This window comes from Callithrix jacchus, chromosome 20 (genome assembly GCF_049354715.1).
Source record: "Callithrix jacchus isolate 240 chromosome 20, calJac240_pri, whole genome shotgun sequence".
Lineage (NCBI taxonomy): Eukaryota > Metazoa > Chordata > Mammalia > Primates > Cebidae > Callithrix > Callithrix jacchus.
In genome coordinates, this window is record NC_133521.1 from 12,837,999 (window position 1) to 12,857,954 (window position 19,956).

Genomic DNA, 19,956 nt, shown 5'->3' on the forward strand with positions numbered 1-19,956 from the left:
GTCTAACAGCTATGCAAGCTACACTAAGAGAACGGGGGCTGTAGTGCCTTCTTTTTGATGGCTTCCCAGTGCTGGAAGTGCCAGAACATGGGATGCTTCAACACTGCTCAATGAGTGACTGTGCTGGTATTCAGATTCATGTGTACATCCTGTCTTTTACCCAGGTCATTTTAAAAGGCAAACACTATTGTATTATCTTGAGTCATTTATTTCACTATGGTCATGACCATAATGAACTAAAAAGATTAAATTATATTCATGAGTATTGAAAGATTGGGGCTGCCTATGTCTAGTACCTCACTCGAAAAAAATGCTAGATTTTGAATACTGACCGCTGTTAGAAGGATCACTGTGACCAGTCCAATGTTTCATCCTTGGCAACATTTTTTGTTTTGAGATGGAGTTTCGCTCATTGCCTAGGCTGGAATGCAGTGGTACGACCTCGACTCACTGCAACTTCTGCCTCCTGGGTTTAAGCGATTTTCCTGCCTCAGCCTCCCAAGTAGTTGGGATTACAGGCACGTGCCACCATGCCTGAGTAATTTTTGTATTTTTAGTAGAGATGGGCTTCACCATGTTAGTCAGGCTGGTCTCAAACTCCTGACCTCAGGTGATCCACCTACTTCAGCCTCCAAAAGTACTGGGATTACAGGCATGAGCCACCGTGCCGGCCATGTATATTGACTATAAAATGTTACTGGCTGGGCACGGTGGCTTAAGCCTGTAATCTCAGCACTTTGGAAGGCCAAGGCAGGTGTATTACCTGAGGACAGGAGTTTTGAGAACAGCCTAGCAAACATGGTGAAATCTTGTCTCTTCTAAAAATACAAAAATTAGACAGGTATCATGGCGTGCACCTGTAGTCCCAGCTACTTGGGAGGCTGAGGTACAACAATCGCTTGAAACTGGGACGTGGAGGTTGCAGTGAGCAGAGATCGCACAAGTGAGCAGAGATTGCATTCCAGCCTGGCAGACAGGGTGAGACTCCATCTCAATAAATAAATAAACAGATAAAGTCAATATACATGATGAAAAATCAGAGTAAAAATTATCCTTGAAAATTCTTTCAGTGGCGCTCCACAATAATACAGTATACATGGTTCTGTACTATGTCACTATGTTTCAGGAAGCATAATATAACTTCATAAATTTTCCACCAGAGTTTGATGGAAACAGAGCTTTTCCTCCAGTCTGCTTTGTGTTAAGTTGTCATTTTAGGGGCCATGTACTAGAAAAAAGGTACTTTTTATTTCTTTTTCCTACCGAGTGTATATAATTGAATTAAATGAGCATTTTTCTGCAACAGCACTCAACAAAACATTATAAGATAGAGTTAATTCTACAAATAAAAACTGCAGGCCTGAGGGTAGTGACAAAAGCTCAAGTCTATCAGTTCAGAAACTATCATAATACATCCTTGAATGTCAAGTCTCTGCCCTCAAATTTCCCAAAGTTGCCTGTCAGCTTTGCAACATCTTTCCAAGAGTATATGTGTCTTTTATTCCTTTACATAGAAATTGTTTGCTGATAAAGCAATTTTTTCTCTTTAAAGTATTTCTTTTTAAAAATAAGAATAAAGTACAGATTCTAGAAAAATGCTTTCTTATATCTGGCTACAACTTAATGTTAAGATTTTATGTATTAAAATCATAAACAAATATAGTTAAAACAAAACAATACAAAAATAAAAAGTCTCTCCTTGCCTCCCCCTCAGACATAAAATCAATTCTAGTCTTAAAAAAAAATACTCAATGTCATTACCATATGACCCACAATTTTCACTCCTGGGCATTTGTCCCAGGAAAATGGAAGTTTATGTTCACACAGAAACCTCTACACAAATATTTATAGCACTTTTATTTGTAATAATCAAAAACCAGAAACAATCTAGAAGTCCTGATTGATGAGTTATGTGGTACACACATACTACAGAATACTACTGAACCAGAAAAAGGGAACAAACTATTGACACCTACAAGCTGAATCTCCAGAAAATGATGCTGGGTAAGTCAAGCCCCAAAAGGTTACACACTTTAATCCCAACTATATAACATTCTTATAAAGACATAATTATAGAAATGGAGAACAAGCTAGTGGTTGCCGGGGTTAAGGAAGGAGTGAGATGGTCTGGAAGTAGGGGTAGCTATAAAACGGCAGTATGAGGGAATCCTTCTGGTGACAGAAATGTTCTCTATCTTGACTGCATCAATGTCAATATCCAGGTTGTGATGCTTTGCTATACAGTATATTGTAAGAAGCTACTACTGGGAGAAACTGGGTTGTGTTCAACAATATCTGTATTATTTTGTACAACTGCATGTGAACTTATACATCTGAAAAAAATAAGTTTAATTAAAAATAAAAAAGGGAATCTCTCTAGCCTAATAAACTTAAAACTCTGAGATCTAAGCTTAAGAATTCATCATAAGCCCTAGGATTCTTTGTCATTCGTGGACCTTCTTAGTTCCTTCCCTAAGCACTCCTTCTCACCAGATATACCCCTTCACAGTGTCCACACCATAGAGGCTAGAGAGCTGTCTGTACAGAAAAATTCTTCCATCTTTCCATAGCTGCTATGAAGGCCACAACAAGGAATTTCCCAATGGCAAGGTAATCTGTCATTACCTCAATGACCCAAATGCAGGAATTCCGTGAAGGAGGTGGATGTCAGCCTTCTTTACAGAGATCAAACTCTGCCAGTTAGGGCAACGTTTTCTTGTATATGAAGTGAGCCAATAGACTTGTTTGAGGAAGAGCTATTCTATTCCAGAGAGACTATCACAGAGAATTAAAATACGCAGAGAACTACCTTTCAAGTCTTTTTCCTCCCATAAATATAAGAGTCACATTAGAAAGTTATTTTATATCTAGTCTCATAATATCTGATTGCCAAAAGAATGACTATGATAGAAAAAGGGATTTTTTTTAAACCTTTTTTTCAAGTATAAACATTCATTCAATCAAATAAAGACATTTTAGAAAAAAGTCAATCAATACAATTTATTTTATTTTTTCCTATACTTTGGCTAAAACAAAAAATATTCAGTGATACTATAAAACACTAAGCATTTTCAGTAAAATTGGCAATCAAGAAGAGCTTAACCCCACCTTGTACATGACAACTGAGGACTTTAATTGGAAAAATATTGTAGCCTATAAGCAGGAACATCCAAAACATATTTAAACCACTTGAGCACTTTGACTTTTCCATGTCCTTTGCATTTAGATAGAAACATATCACAGGAAATTTCAAAGACCGATGGCCGAATCTAAAAGAAAAAAAAAATCCACTTAGTTATCATGATCATTGTCACCATCAATCCCTAATATCTTATACTTCACTGGTCACACTTCGCTCTGCTATGCTGTTTTATGCTTGGGAGAAGACAAATTACTAATCAATTATGTATACTAATTTCAAATGCTACCTTTAGGAGGCATTTTAATAACTTAGTAATAGGGGTGAAGTGCCTCCTCTAACTGCTTACTTGAAAACACTTTTAATAACACATTAGCCAGGATGCACTGAACATTTGGGAACAATTAATGCTATAGTCTATAAACTATCAAATTGCCCCCCATAAGTGGTGTTCAATTCTGCAACTGGTTGAGGTCACATGGAAAATAGAATTATATGCTAATTTGTTCCCATATTAAGTTATCACAAGAGGTCAAACCAAACATAGTAAAGGAATTCTGAAAAAAAAATTAACTAAGTAGATTGGTATGTACCGTAACAAAGTAAACTGTTTGTCTTAATGGATACAAATACAAGACGATCTTAAAGCAGGGGCATTTTCTCCGTTTTAAAAACAAATGTTTTAGCTGTCCCTAGGCAATAACTTGCATGATTTAAAAATACTTTATAGGAATAGTTTTTCCCTAAAGGAAAACAGGGGTAGGGTACTTTTTTTTGCTTTCAAGGGGAGAAAAACAATGGAAAAGGGCATAGCATCCAAAAGGGAAAAATTTCCCCAGAAAACTATTTCCCCTACTTTACATGTTGCTTAAATTTAATTCACATGGTTCTACACATAAAGTATGAAATGAACACACCAACACACATGCTTAGTTTAGTTCAAACTAAAGAGGGCTCAGGAGATGTTGACTATATTTATTTACTACAAAATAAACTGGGTGTTTTCTTAGCATAGATTTGTCTTTATGCTTTATTTTCCATATCTAAACGTATTAAGAAACTATTGAGAAAAAAATTAATCTGTATCCTTCTTTTTTCTGGAAGATGTAAGTAATTCTATGGTTACTATGTTGACTTAAAAAACTATAAATCCAATTCATGGTTGAAGAATTTGGGTGACTAGTTTCACATATGATGATGGCACATCCCTCATATTTCAATATTTTGAAGGTCCTTTTATAGAAAAGCAAAAATAATTTGGAGGGTTATGGAGAAATGAAATACTACAGCATATGAAATCACAGGTCTACTATTTTATAAAGCATCCAGTTTATTGCAGGACACTACTAAGTCAAGTGACAGATCATCTGTCACACCCTTAGGCAAACTCCCGAGGAAAAAAGAAAACAATAATTTTGTGTTCTAGAGACTCCTTTTTTCCATCAAAAGATACACTTATATTTTTTATTTCAACATTCCAGTGACATCCTACAAGACAACTAGCACTCACAATGAGCCATCCGAATTTTCTTTAATTCCTAACTCATTTTTAATTTCTAAACAGGTTTTACCGATTGGTTTAAATAAAATTACTATTAGTTACAATAAAATCAGTTAGGTTCCCATGAAACATCAGTTTGACATCCTGTTCAAATACTTACTTTTCTGCTCTATATTACCAGCATTGTTTATCCTATTTTCCTTCCTTATCGAGTTAGATATGGAGATACTTAGGCATAAAATCTTCAGATACCTTGATGGACTAAAATAAATTTTTTATTTTTTATGTATTGGGAAATACATAAAAGTTGAGAATTACATTAAAAGGGGGGAAAAGTCTGACAAAAATGAAAACATGCATTGATGCCTAAAAAATCAGGACTGAAGTAAATTAATCTTCATTCCCACTGAAAGCAATCTGATGTCCAGAGACCGAGGGTTACTCTACCATAAAATACGGCACATTAAATACTACAATAGCCCATTTGAAATGTCTTAATATAATTATGATATCATCTACAAATGATTGTACATGTATTTTAATATTCCTTACTGGAGATTCCAATGCAAAACATATTGAAATTGTAAAAATATTGTCAGTTAAAGACTGCATCAAACAAATCAGTAGGTATTCTATGACTAAAATTCAGACTCAAAATAAGATTTGGAGAAAAAAAAAAAACACTTAAAGCAGGGTCAAAATATTTGGATACTGCTTATCAGAAACAATACTATCATTCCTGATGGTTTGCTTATAAAATTTTATATTCCTACCAGCTAGCCGAAAAGAATGAAAAGCTTCTTACAACCAGCTAAAAAGAAAGACTTTACCATGCCCCTTGAAAAAGCTCATTTTCACATTACTCAGGCTTCATTATGCTAAATCAATATTCGTTTAGTCACTGGGGTTATTGACATATTTTAAAATAAAAGTATACCCTTCAGCTACTGCACTCATTACAGGTAATTTGTCTTGTCAGAGAGCAGGGAATATTATCCCAGTCTTTCAGGGGCTGACAGCCCATGGAAATACCTCCCCATGGTTACAACTGTAAATAATTTTAAGGTAAAATATTGAAAAATCAATGACTGTTTCCTGCAATCTGTCACAAACAAATCAATCATAATCTGTACTGCCAGAGAGTATGATTTGAAGGAGATGGGAGCAGATGTAATTCTTGGCTGGAATCTCTCATTTCAAAATCACTTCACATAATGGTGTCATCATTTAAACACTTAACAGTCAGTGCAACTGCCTCTGTAACATCTAGTTGGACAAAACCACAAGGAGGGGGAGGAGAAAATGCCATCACTATTATGTTAACATTTAATTTAAATGGTTGCTGCATTAGTAAATTTCAGCTGGAAACAGTTTTACCTGAACCCTTTCACAGTTCCAAATTAATCAAGGCTGCTTTTCTATAATCTGATGCTTATTAAATTAGCTCATGATTCAAAATTTTGCTCTCTGAAGCACATATACCTTTTATTTTAAAAATCCATTACAGAGAATAAAATTTGGAATTAATATGTAAGATATCTGAATTGTAGAATACCCCTAAGTCCGTCAAAATAGTAAAGACAAAACAGTGTTATAGACACCAAGATCATACTTTTAAAGTAAGTTTAAAGGTCTCAATTGCCCAGATATGAAATTTATATTTCCCTTCTATTAAAAAAATTACATTTTAACTTTGTAATATTGTAGCATAATCAAGATGACCAGCAAGACCTAGGCAATTCGAAAATGCCCTTGCATTCCATACACAAGCTATACCATACGTAATAACCCAAGTATATAATGTGTAAAAGTTGGTAAAGGTCATAATATTGAATTTTTTTGCAAATGTAAACTGCTTTCCAAGTAATCACTTTGATAAATATCACCATTTTCTTCTAGAATACACTTTAATCGCTTCCTTAGCTGCTTACAACCTCTATTTAGGCATGAATAAAAGAACTGAAATTGGTATATTTCCCCTTCCTGCTGTGTTAACCAAAAATACTATTCGACTTAAAGATTAAAGAGTCTTTTTCCTGAAGGTTTTGTTTTTAAATGTACACTAGTTTTTTTAATGAAAGAAATTGGTTTTAGCCACATTTCTAACCAATTTCCTAATTACATAACTAGACACCATGAAGTCCTTCATTGTTTTATTAATATTCCTCCCCAGATGTAGTTCAAAGAGCAGATTTTTTAAGCCAGTCAAATGGAGTGTCAGGGGTTGGGAGGAGGTTGTATGCCAACTTCAGTGAAGGGGGCAGATATTTTTGATGCCTAGAAAAGTATATTATTTTCCTTAAAAAGGAAAACAGATATAAATACCATTAGACAATCGTCCTATTGTAAAAGGGTTTTACTCTCTTTTTAATTGAGCCTGTATACTCAATGTCGCTAAATAGCATCAGAGGATAGACTCTTTTCTGATGAATACAAATTGAACCCAATTTTTGTTCTTCAAGAATTTTTTATCCTTAAACACCACTTAGTTTTCAAAAAAGGAAAAGCACATGGGTAAATTATCAAAGAAATCACCTAGAATAAAAGAGAGCCCTCCATTCCATTCCATGTGAATCCCTGCAACAGCTGCAAAGTAAGTAGCAAGCTAACCTAGCGAGAGGAAAAGATTACATGAAAAATGGAAAGGCACCTAAGGCTCTGAACCAGGAAAAGAACCTGTGTGCAGGAGCTCCTGGCCTCCAAGACACTATGTCCCAGGATGGGCCCAACTAACTTCTTAGCAGAGCACTGGAACCCGTTGCCAACCACCAAGTCTTCTACTCAGAGTTTGGTCATGTCTGGCAGTAAATCACCCAGCAGAAAACAAATTCCTTCAAATGAAGGCAACAAGGAACTGGGAGGTGAATGAGGACAGTTAAACAACATGCTAAATGTATGCACATCAACCACAAACTGAAATGACATCTACTAGAACTGTGCAGGACACCTTTGCAGATCTAATTCTCAGAAAGAAGCTATTTTAAGGATGCTGAGTATGGCTAAATAATATTTCTCAGCTCTTCCAATGCAGTCCATAGCACTAGAAGAGGCAGGCGCAAAAACTTAGCAGAAGAAAATAAAACTGTTTCCATATACCAAATAAAAAAAAAATTTGCTGTCTACTGGACAAAATTCTTATATGTAATAAAGGTTCAGGATTATAGGAAAGTATTCTTTTAAAAGAGATAATATTACCTCCCTATCTTCAATATCTCCTCCTTCCAACAGCCAGTACAGTAGCTCCATTATGAATTGTAGACTCTTAAAGAGAAAAACAGGAATAGTTAGCTTCATCTTTTGCACCACTTCCTTCCTTCCCAGAATTACAATTTAATTACCAATTGATTTTATTCCTAGAAGATACATTTCTCAAAAAGCATGCTCTTCAGCTATTTCCACTAAAGAAGACTTAATACAACCTTCTCAATTAATCAGCCATACCCATTATTGCTGAAAGGACATGTTTTCTTCATATTTTCAAGAGTGGGAACACCCGCACATCTATTAGAAAAAAATTATAATTTTAATATATTTGAATACCTTTAATATAGATGAAATATGAATCTTAATAAATGTGGCTGATAACAGATATAAAACTCAACCCATCTGCATGTGTTTAGATTTTTTCCTACATTTATCCTCAGGAGAAAAAGAAAAAAAAACACTCAATCCTCTTATCTTTTAAATTCAACAACTTTATACGTGGTTTAAAACAAAGTAAAACAAAACAAAAAACTAACCCTAAAGGCAAACAGGAAGGAATCAGATTGCTCACTGCCTAACATTTTCTTTCTATTTGCCCTGTGTTTTCTAACTTACTGTAATGCTTTAACTCTCAGTCATACATGAAACCCAATTTCCATAAGCAATCAGTAATAGGAAAACACAAGGATGTTATTTTAAAATTATTATATATCACTTCATATTACATTAAAAATCACTGTAATGTCTCCGAAAGTATTCACAGAGAAACATTTATTCTATTGGAGGCTATATTAACTACTGCCTTCCATAAAATGAGCTTTTTTTGCAGGGTTAGATAAGAATCTTTTTTTTTTTTTTTTTTTTTTTACTTAATAAGATGTTCTGTGTCAATAAATTCAGTTCCTTACTCTGACCACTAGACAAAACAAATATTCTGCAAAATAATTCTTTCTCATAGCTTTTCTTATCCGCCTATATTCAGCAGCCTCTTTTTGATAAGAAATGACAAGTTTTATATACCTGTTTGCACTTTGTCACTAAAAAAGTTGGGTACCCATGACTGGAACTGATATTCTCACTAAATTTATTCTTAAAAGAACTAGGTAACTGAAATCATTAAAAATTGTGATTAGGCATAAAGAGATTATTTCTCTTAAATAATAATTCTATTTGTATAATATATCAGAACCTTCACTTTCATTTTTATGAAAAGTACTGAATTTATAAATTTTACTAATTATACCATTAAAAAATAAATTATTCAAAGTAATTCCATGATAAATAAGGAAAAATAAATTATTCAGTTTTACTGCATAAATCTAAAATTTTTCTATTTACTGTACTCTTGTTTAATCAAAATTTTTAATAATCAAAGGCCTCAAGTAACTGACATTCTCTACATTCTGTACTTAGCCCGTACTTTGGTAAAACCCACATTGATACTATTTTGGGTTGACTCTACGTACAAGCAAACTGTGTGCAGACACTCACTTGCAGATGAGCCTTGGGTTGTGCAAGGACAAATTTCAGCCAACATGTGGAGGAACCCCTTAGTTCAGAAGTGAACTTAGCTGACAACATCCAAATGTATTATGGAAGCATCACACTCATCACCTACACAGAAAATGGAAATGATTCTGTTTAAGGAAACACAGAAAACTAAGTAATAATACTTTTGGGATATTAGATACGAATATCTAATTTTCTCTAAGGTATCACTCCATATTATGGCAAATAAACAAATAAAAGCTGTATTAAGGTGTGGAATATCATTAGCCTGAGAAAAGATGAGAAAAATTGATTAAGTAAATGACAACTGCAGGAGAAAATCATATTCTCTTCTCCAGAACAAATGTTAAGTGCATCCTTACTAATAAAGACTTAAACTCAAACTACATTAGAATATACTGGTTTTCAATTTTGAAGCATCTAAGTTAATTTGCTAAGCTAAATTGGTGCTTAGGCATACTACAGCTATAAAAACACTGTAGATTTATGCAGAAATAAGTCTTCAGCATCATACTTTGGAGTATGCTATGAAAGCAAACCAGACATTATTGAGCAAGGAAAAAAGAATTCCTGTATTTGACATGTTCTTAGAGTTGCACCAGCTGCAATTTTACTAAGAAAAATTATTCCCTATAAATAACTAACAACTATACCAAAAAGATGTTAAAATACAAGAGTCAACACAAAAGAGATACTGAAGAGAAATATACAAAGATAATGAGATACTACCACTCAAAACAGGCTGTACTGTCCTCAAGTTAAAGCATTATTCCAAAGTATGATGCTATGTTCATAATGTATTTTTAAGAATATGTTTAATTCACTCAGGATTACACGATTTCATTTACGTTCCTGTTATCAACTAAAGAACATTTTTTTCCTAAGATTTCTAGAATGTATACATTTAGTAATAATTATGAGTTATTCATTAAAATGAATAATTAGTTCATATTTCTACTTCATCTCTTTTAATGTAATATATCAAAATAACACATGATAACAGCATAAGGATACCACTCATCATAGCTGCCAGAAGGAAAAAGAAAATTTTGATTGGAGATGGTATGGGGATAAATAAAGCAATTATCTCAAAATCAATGCTCTTCTTTTAGTTTTAGCAAACAAATCTACATAAGTCTTTCTTTAAGTTTACCGTGTAATTCTAACCAGCTAATTAGCCTTGGAGTCAAGAGTGAGCTGTACCCCTGGCTTTTCCGATCATATGCCTATGGTCTCCACTTTCCTCTTTCTACAATGAGTTTTAATATTAAAGAAAAACATACACACTTCTTACATACATACTGATAGACAGCCAGCTTCCAGAAAATCTTGAGCTACAAAGAGAGGGGAAAATCTTAATGCAATACTTATGTTAAAGGGTATTAGGTGCTGGGTAAGCCAAGGGCAATATAATCAACAGCATCCATCTTGCCAGTGTTTTTGCATTTCGAGATTTGGAGTAAAGAACAATAATATTATTTTAGTGGTCACCCAGGTTATGACTCAGATCCTTAAACTAATAAGAGGCTAAATGCTTTAGCTTCACTTACTCATCAATTCAAATGCACAGAACAATATTTGGAAAGAAATAAAACAGTTTTCTTCTATTTCTGGAAATAAAAACAAGGCATTTGGTAAACATTTTCGCTAGGAAGTGAGTGATATAAAAAAGAAATTGTTTTAGATCAGTAATGCACCCCAGCAGACTGTTTCTTTTCCAAAAAAAAAACCCAAAAAACGAAATAGCATAAATTTCTTCTATGTTTACCCCTTATTATATTCCTGTTTCTGCACATTAAACATGCCTTCCTCTACAGATTTATTCTGAACACTAATATGTGTTTGCTTAATAAAATATTGCTCTATTTTATGCTTTTCTTTCGAAATTGGAAACCATTCATTATTCCACAAAGGTAGAGCACAAAGAAAGCCAACACAGGCATTGCCAAAAAGCCACAAGTAGCATTAGTACGTGCCAGAACACTTAACATTAAACTATCATTTCTCTCTAAAACTTCTCTTGCCAAAGTGCTCACAAAATCTGGAGGCTCAAAGACAGGTTTCAAGTGCAATTAAATTCTCCAAAAGCAAAACTGTACAAAAATATGCCGCCCTTCTTATGTCCCCATTTATAGACAACATTTTCTCAGGATCTTAATTAAGATAACGATGCACACCTGTGTCAACATTCTCTGGCAAGACAGCCTTATCAATCATAATCCTTTAAGTACACTCCAAAACAGCAAAGCGATATGACAGAAACAATCTGTTGCCTTTCCTGGTGTTGGTGTTGTGTCTCTCCCACAAGAATGATGAGATCTTTAAAATACAGCAGACCTACTTTTATGAGTCTTTAAAGTTTTAACTGTAAACAGCTATTACACTAAATAAACAGGAATAACCTCTTTTACTTGACTGAAACAATGACAACTGTACAGACAAAACTTGAAGAGCAAGCTCTTAGGGCCATGTCTTGGCAGTACAATTGCGAATTGTACTTTAAAGCTTTAAAATTTAAGAGTTATGCGTTACTGGATCCGTGCAGACATGACAAACCAATAAACCTTTAGGAAGTTTTAAAATGAGAATATTTAATAGTCCTACGTTAAAAATAACATGAACAAACCTATCCCTAGTGTAAGTTTAAATGTTTGGAAAGATACAAATGCAACAGAAAGCAAGCGGGAAAAGTCTTGGTAACCTACGATGGGAGGGATTCAGATCCCACCTCTGCTGAAAGAGAAAGCTTCAAGAGTCAAGAGACCAATGAAACTACCGCTAACAAGTACGCAGGTTCCCAAACGGAAAAGCTGATAAACACCAAGTAGGAAAGAGGGGAGAGTGAAACATATCGTCACCACTATCCCAGTAAAAAGTTAAAACCTCGTGTTTACCAGCAAAAAAGTGAACGCTTTCATATAAAAACGGAGAAAACCCGCCAGATGCTATCTGCATGCGGTCTGCCTGCTAATCACGATCCGCCCTTCCCCTTCTCGTATTAACACAATTCCATCTCAGACGCCGAGCGGCCGTGGCCAGCCGAGCAGCAGAGCCATCAATGTGCAAATAAAGCAGAAAATAGAGACATCCTTAAGAAATGAGTCTTAAATTTGACGTAGAGAGGAGGTGACAACCACGGCAACAGAACCATACATTCTAAATGCCTCGATATCTTGCAAGAGTCTCTCCAGCCCTTGACATCAAAAACAAGACAGGACATGAAAAGGGGTTAAAAAATTTTAAAAACAAACCAAAAACAAGCCACGGGGCGGAGGTTGGGATGGGGGGAAAAGCGCGACTGCCGGAGTGGCAGGATGATGTAATGAGGATGTCTGTGTGACAGACTCGTGTTCTTGGGGGCACAGACCTCCATGGCTCCACTCCGGAAAGTCAGGTCTCGGACGAGACCCGCGGCCGCCGGGAGGACACGCGTGGACCAAAGGGCCACGCCCACGCGCGCCAGTCCGGGGACGCCGACAACCAAGAGGCGCGTCCGGCGCCGACACCGCCCAAGGGCCAGGCCCTCGCACACGGGACGTCTGGCAGCGCGCGGGACAACGCCGCGTCCTCCTGGCCCACGAAGGGACGCGGCTTGAGGGGCGGACGGCGCGGCCAAGGGGTCCGGCCGGGGCGGGGGCTCACCTCTCCTCCGCCGCGAGGGCGCGCAGGTCGCGGACGCTCCCTCGTGGCTGGCGCGAGCCCCCGGCGGGCGGCGCGCGCGGACCGTTACCGACCGTTAGCGCCAGAGGCAGGGGCGGTGGCGGGCGGAGCTGGGGGCGGGCGCTGAGGGGCCGTGGGGCCGCGAGAGGCGGGAGCGAGGGAAGCAGGGCGGGGACGCTGCTCCGGGGCTCTCCCCGCGACGACCCGGGCCTACCGCGAACCCGGGAAGAGGCCACCGGCGAGGCCGCCACTGGCCGGCTCCGGCCGCCCGGGCCGCTCCGCCTCGCTTAGGCATTGGCCGGCTGGCAGCCACCTCGGCCCCGCGGTCCCAGCCGCCGCTGCCGCTGGCTTCCCGTCTCCATGACAATAGCGCGATCGAAGCTCCGCCCCACCCCGCCCCTTTGGAGCCGGGACGCCAAGGAAAGTGGGCTTACGTCATTAGTAGGCGGATCCCAGCGAGGCCAGCGCCCAATCATAGGTGAAGGAGGTGTCAGGCACTGGGCTGGGCGGACCCGGGGATTCTCGGAGAATGTAGTCAACTGGTCCGTCCTCTTGGTGGGCGGTGTCTAGTGGGAGGGGAGCCGACGGAGGGGAGGAGCCGGCGCGCGAGCACTGCGGCGCGCCGCCGAGCGGGTGCTGGTGCCGCGGGCGGGTGGGTGGATAGTGTGAGCTCACGAAATAAAGTACATCTCGCCCGTCAAAGTCAATGAGAGAAACTTTGTATATAGTTATGCTTCGGCTTGCGTGTGGCCCCATTATGCGAAGTCCCCTATATCCCGAGCTTTCGCGGCGTGCCCAAACCTGTGCCAGCCTCTGTCCTGGTTCACCAGCGCCCCTGTCTGTCCCAGAGTTCGCATGCGTCCGTGGCTTGTGGCGGCGGGAGGTGGAGAGAAGGGGAGAGGGTCTGTTTTGTATTCTGTGTGGCCTTCGTGGGCAAGGGCCCTACCTCTGACTCAGTTTTGTGTGTTTGCTGCCTCGCCAGCGCCTGAACAAACAGTGGTTGGGTTGGGCACTGCTCTGCCCAGTGTTTGCAGTGGAGCGTGGGCGGGTGCGAGAGTGCGTGCGAAGGGAACGCGACTTAGTTGAACAAAAGGGAAGGGGACCCGCACCCTCGACCACAACGGACTAGGCGATGCGAGCTGCGAGCGGATGGAAAGCCGAGAGAAAGAGGCTGCGAGGCGTGGAAGTGGAGCTAGGGAAGGTCCCGAGACCTCCTCGGGTGTCGCTAATTTTCTGTCTGGCAGTTCTTGCCCACCACTTTTTCTCTAGAAAAAGGCTACCCCCGTAGTCCCAGGCACCCAGTCTTTCGTTTGACTGGCGGGGCGGGGGGGCGGAAGGGGGTTTGATGGAAGGAAGGTGAACCGGAGACTTGCAGTCGTCTGAGGCCTGCCTCTCGCCCACCTGCTGCTGCCGGCGCGGAGTGGCAGTCTTCCCGGACTTCCTGCGCCCTGGGCGCGGGCCATCCACCGGCTCTCCCAGAGACCTTCATTCCGGATCTCCAGCTGGCTCTCGAACCCCCTGGCTTGGGGAAGGAGCCAGAGGCGGGTGGGCAACGAACGGCCTCGGAGCCCAGCCTGCGGGAGAACAAGAAATCCGCTAACTCCGAGATCTACTGCGGCCAGGAGAGCGCAGAGCGTTCGCTAGCGCACAGTCCGCTGCCTCGTCCTCTTTGTGCTTCGGGGTGGCCAGACCCGCTACAGGGCCAGCCGTGCTTCGGGACTGCCGCTCCTCCCCGAGTTACCAGGAGAGGAAAGTTGGAAGAGATCGACGCGCCTAGGATGTGGTTGTCATCCTGGGGCCGGCGCTCGAGAGTCTGAGAGAAAGCGAGAGAGAGGGAGAGACCGGGGAGGGGAAAAGGGGAGGCAAAGAGGAGGGGGAAGAGGGGGGCCGCGGAGGGGAGGCGGGCGCTAGGGAGGGGCGAGAGGAGCGCCAGCGAGCGGGAGAGGGAGCCGGGGAGGAAGAGGGAGAGGGCGAGGCGCGCCTGGCGGCGGGGTTGGCTGCGGCCGCCCAGAGGCTCCTGCCAGTCCTCCCACCGACTACACCCCGGGAAGGAGGAGCTTCGGGCGCGCACAAGGCGTCAGAATCCTCAATTTCCAACTTAGCATCTTGGCAGGACCTTTGCGAAGCCAAAAGCAGAGCCCCCCGGTGCAAAGAGCGAGGGGAAAAAAGAGAAAGCAGCAAGGGGAGGGGAGGGGGAAAAAAGCCCAGCTGGGGCGAGGGAGGCGCGCAGAGGAGCGGGCGCCGCGGTCGCAGCCAGAGGCGCGCGGGAAGCCAGCGAGGAGGCGCCGCGGGCCGGAGCCCCGGAGCCGGGGCCGGAGGAGCGGCGGCCCAGGCTAGCCAGAGGCCAGGTGCCCGCCGGCTTGCCCTCGCAGGGCGCCGCCCGGCTCGTTGGCGGCAGCGGCGCGGCGCGCCCCATGCCCGTGTGTGGCCATGTCCTACCCGCAGGGCTACTTGTACCAGCCGTCCGCCTCGCTGGCGCTCTACTCGTGCCCGGCGTACAGCACCAGCGTCATTTCAGGGCCCCGCACGGATGAGCTCGGCCGGTCGTCTTCGGGCTCCGCGTTCTCGCCCTACGCTGGCTCGACTGCCTTCACCGCGCCCTCGCCGGGATACAACTCTCACCTCCAGTACGGCGCCGACCCCGCGGCCGCAGCCGCCGCCGCCTTCTCGTCGTATGTGGTACGTGAGCGGGATCCGCTGCGGGCGAGGAGCGAGGGCAGCCGGGGCCCGGCGGGAGGGAGGGAGCGGAGGGGGACACAGGCCTAGGCGCCAACACCGACCTCTCCCGCCAAGCTTCGCTGCCCCTGCAAACTTGGGCGATTGTCTCCCCCGGCTTCTCCCAGGCCTTGGACTCAGGAGTTGCTCGGACTGAGACCCGCGTCTTGCTCGGATCGCTGAGCTGGCGGGAAGGGGTTTTGGGGGAAAGGTAGCTGCAATTAAAGAGCAGCATTTGGTGTAAACGTAACCTCCGGGCTGCCCTGCAAATGTTATATTTTTGGTTTTGTTATTTTGGAAAAGTAGATCAAAAGAAATAGACCCGGAATTTGAGCAGGAGCATGCTAAGTCTATGTAAATGTGTTTGGCCTAGCCTTTAATTAGTCCTCCAAAATGTTGCAAATCCGTAATCCTATCTTCGCAATCCGATTTGGGGGTATTAAATTTCTGAAAAGTCGGTCGAGCTGCGGTGCATCCGGGATTTTTCGACCGGGTGGTAACTTCGGTCTGGGGGTAGCATTTTTGAAGGGTGGGAGTGCCCGGGCATGGCTCAGGTTTTCTTCTGCGTTTCTTTGCTGGTTGGAAAAAGAAAAGAGCCTTGACTTCCGTTGTTTTACCCCTTGCGTCCAACGTGCGGCCGCTCCCGCGCGGATCGCGGAGTCGGCTCAGTTGCCCAGGCCTCTATCTGGATGGAGGGCCCGGCCACTGTGGTCAGATCTGCTCACCGGGTTAAGGACGTGCCCTGGTAGATGGGGGCCTACGGGGTGGCACTGAGGCCGGGACAGCTTCAGGAGCCTCCGAAGGACCTGACTCAGGAATTGAGGCCCCTCTCCCTTCTGAGGAGGGGGAGGAGTTGCTCCTGGGTCTGAACTCCGACAGCCTTGCCCCAGAGAAAGCTGGAGTGCGGGCCTCGTCCGCCCACAGACCCCGGGGAGCGCAGGGAAAAGGGTGCGTCTGTCGTTCCAGTGGGAGCGGAGACCATGGCCCACACTCACCTCTCTGCGTCTCTACTGCAGGGCTCTCCCTACGACCACACACCCGGCATGGCGGGTTCCTTGGGGTACCACCCCTACGCGGCGCCCCTGGGTTCGTACCCTTATGGGGACCCAGCGTACCGGAAGAATGCCACTAGGGACGCCACCGCTACCCTCAAGGCCTGGCTCAATGAGCACCGCAAGAACCCCTACCCTACCAAGGGCGAGAAGATCATGCTGGCCATCATCACCAAGATGACCCTCACCCAGGTGTCCACCTGGTTCGCCAACGCGCGCCGGCGCCTCAAGAAAGAGAACAAAATGACGTGGACGCCGCGGAACCGCAGCGAGGACGAGGAAGAGGAAGAGAACATTGATCTGGAGAAGAACGACGAGGACGAGCCCCAGAAACCCGAGGACAAGGGCGACCCCGAGGGCCCCGAAGCAGGTTGGTGGACCCGGGAAAGGCGTGTTGGGCGGGAGTAAAAAGGAAAGGGGGAGCCTGGAGGGGGCGCGCACGGGGTCTGGAGGCTGGAGGCAGGGGTCTCTGCCTTTGCGGGCGGGAACCCGGTCCAGCCGCACTGCCTCTGAGCCTCTGACAGCCTGGGTTTCGCCCGCAGGAGGGGCTGAGCAGAAGGCTTCGGGCTGCGAACGGCTGCAGGGGCCACCTACCCCCGCCGGCAAGGAGACGGAGGGCAGCCTCAGCGACTCGGATTTTAAGGAGCAGCCCTCCGAAGGCCGCCTCGACGCGCTGCAGGCCCCCCTTCGCACCGGCGGGCCCTCCCCGGCTGGGCCAGCGGCAGCGCGGCTGGCAGAGGACCCGGCCCCTCACTACCCTACGGGCGCGCCGGCATCCGGCCCGCATCCTGCCGCGGGAGAGCTGCCCCCGGGTCCCGGCGGGCCCTCGGTTATCCATTCACCGCCTCCGCCGCCGCCTCCGGCAGTGCTCGCCAAGCCCAAACTGTGGTCTCTGGCAGAGATCGCCACATCCTCGGACAAGGTCAAGGACGGGGGCGGCGGGAGCGAAGGCTCTCCATGCCCACCGTGCTCCGGGCCCATAGCTGGGCAAGCCCTAGGAGGGAGCCGTGCGTCGCCGGCCCCGGCGCCGTCGCGCTCGCCCTCGGCGCAGTGTCCTTTTCCGGGCGGTACAGTGCTGTCCCGGCCTCTTTATTACACTGCGCCCTTCTATCCCGGCTACACGAACTATGGCTCCTTCGGACACCTTCATGGCCACCCGGGGCCTGGGCCAGGCCCCACAACCGGTCCGGGGTCTCATTTCAATGGATTAAACCAGACCGTGTTGAACCGAGCGGACGCTTTGGCTAAAGACCCGAAAGTGTTGCGGAGCCAGTCTCAGCTAGACCTGTGCAAAGACTCTCCCTATGAATTGAAGAAAGGTATGTCCGACATTTAACGCGGGCTGCGTCGGTCCCGGACTTTTCTAATTTATTAAAAACATGGCCTTGGCAGTTATTTTTCCATCACCGAGAGAAAGCGAGAGAGAGAGAGAGAGAGAGAGAAATACCCCTCCTATTCAAAAGTTTATAGTTTATGGAGATGGATGACATAAAAATGTAAACATCTCCACACACCAAAAAAAAAAAAAAAAAAAAAAAATGTCTTAACCAACCGAAAAGGAAAATTAAAAAAGGATTTGTATTAAATCTTATTCTGTATATTTAATGTAGCATTTTTGTATTTAAATTGATAATTCAATATCTTTGAAGTAAATTATGAAATCAAGACACCTGTACAGGCATTTAATGTTTTTTTGTAATATAAATATATACATTTGTGTTTCCCCCAAAACTGTTTCATAGTTTAAAAATACAAGTTTAATTTAATTTTTTACACCTATTGATTCTGCTGGGTATGAGCTAAAGTATTATTACAGAAAGAAAACAGGTTATACGCTTAGATTTAAAAAGTGAAAGAAACTGCAGGCGTCTTTGTAAAATGCAAAATATTTAATTAAAAGAGATTTTAACATAATGAGAGCCACTCATTACTTTTTAGAAGCCTCAATAAACTGTCCATTGCCTTGGTCAAAAGGTGCAAACTGCAACTTTTTTCAAAGTGGGTGTTGAAAGGTTCCTCAGACCTTCAAGTGTGCCAGGGGAAAACCATAATTAGGCTGCAAGCCCTGGGGAACCTGGCCCTCCCCGGATTGCGGATCTGGATCACTGATGCGGGCTCCTTGGGAGAGATTGGACCTCGAACGAAGGAGAAGAGAGACCCAAGTGTGTGCCCAGAAGGGAGAAAAGATGGCAAAGCCAGCTAGGGACACGCACCACCCGAGCGCCATCGCTTAACCTAATTATTTCCAATCAGTGTCGTGTTTTATGCAAAGCAATCAGCTGGTGAACTTTGCTAATGAGTTCGATTTTATGCCGGATTTAGCCCTTATTACTATTTCAAGGGTGCTTCGGGCTAATGCGGGCGGGAGCATTCAGGGATGCCAAAGGGAAGGCTTTCCCAAGTCACCGTCGTCTTCTCTGCCCCCTCAAATCTGGGCACTGATCTCTTCTTTTGATTTGATTACATTATGAACATTTCATCCCAGACTGAGAGGGTGGCCGGCGGCTCAGTAGGTACATGCTCAGCTGCCGGGCTGGGGTCGAGAGGGACTGGCGAGGGGACGGTTTCCGCCTTTCACAGGTAGGTGTCACACTTGTCCTGAATTTCAAGCCTGCACTTTGCAGAGTCGGAGATAGCATTGGGCGGAAGGGGAGGAGGGAGCGCCATAGCCACTTGGGGAAAACAAGGGGAGCCCCCGAAAGGTTCCCTCCCCCTCACCATGGGCCTCTTTTTGGACAAGTGGTCTTCAAAAGTTCGAGGCCATTTGCCTAGATAACGAGGACGTTGTGGACTCCATCAGGCTTGTCGTCGCTTTAGCACTTTTCTCAGCTCAGATGCAAGAGTCCGAGTAGCTACAAAAGTATTTTGAGGTTTTACTTTCTCGTTTTAAGCCTGCATACCTCATCTCAAAATGAAAAGTCAGAATGCACCTGAATCCCAAATGAGGAAGAATCAACGCCCTGCGCCTGAGGCTGGCCAACGCTGTGGATTCGGGCTTGGCTGCGGTGCTGGCGGCTCCATTTTGCACCCGAGATCTGGAACCCGGACGCGTTTTACTTCGTGGGAAATTTTCAGTGGTCGGGGGGAGGGAGTGTGTGTGTGTGCGCGGGGGGGCGGGTGTTACAGCAAAAACATACCCCAGCGAGGGAAATTAATTTGCTCTAGTAAACCCAAGC

At 44.0% G+C, this 19,956-nt stretch overlaps 1 protein-coding gene across 1 annotated transcript; it reads left to right on the plus strand.

The window, feature by feature from the left end:
- Nucleotides 1-15,113: 15,113 nt before the first annotated feature.
- On the plus strand, nucleotides 15,114-18,694 carry IRX5 (iroquois homeobox 5). The gene is made up of 3 exons (XM_002807740.7): nucleotides 15,114-15,692; nucleotides 16,745-17,150; nucleotides 17,323-18,694. Exons 1-3 carry the CDS (start codon nucleotides 15,444-15,446, stop codon nucleotides 18,114-18,116), a joined length of 1,449 nt encoding a protein of 482 aa, XP_002807786.3. The 5' UTR covers nucleotides 15,114-15,443; the 3' UTR covers nucleotides 18,117-18,694.
- Nucleotides 18,695-19,956: the final 1,262 nt, after the last annotated feature.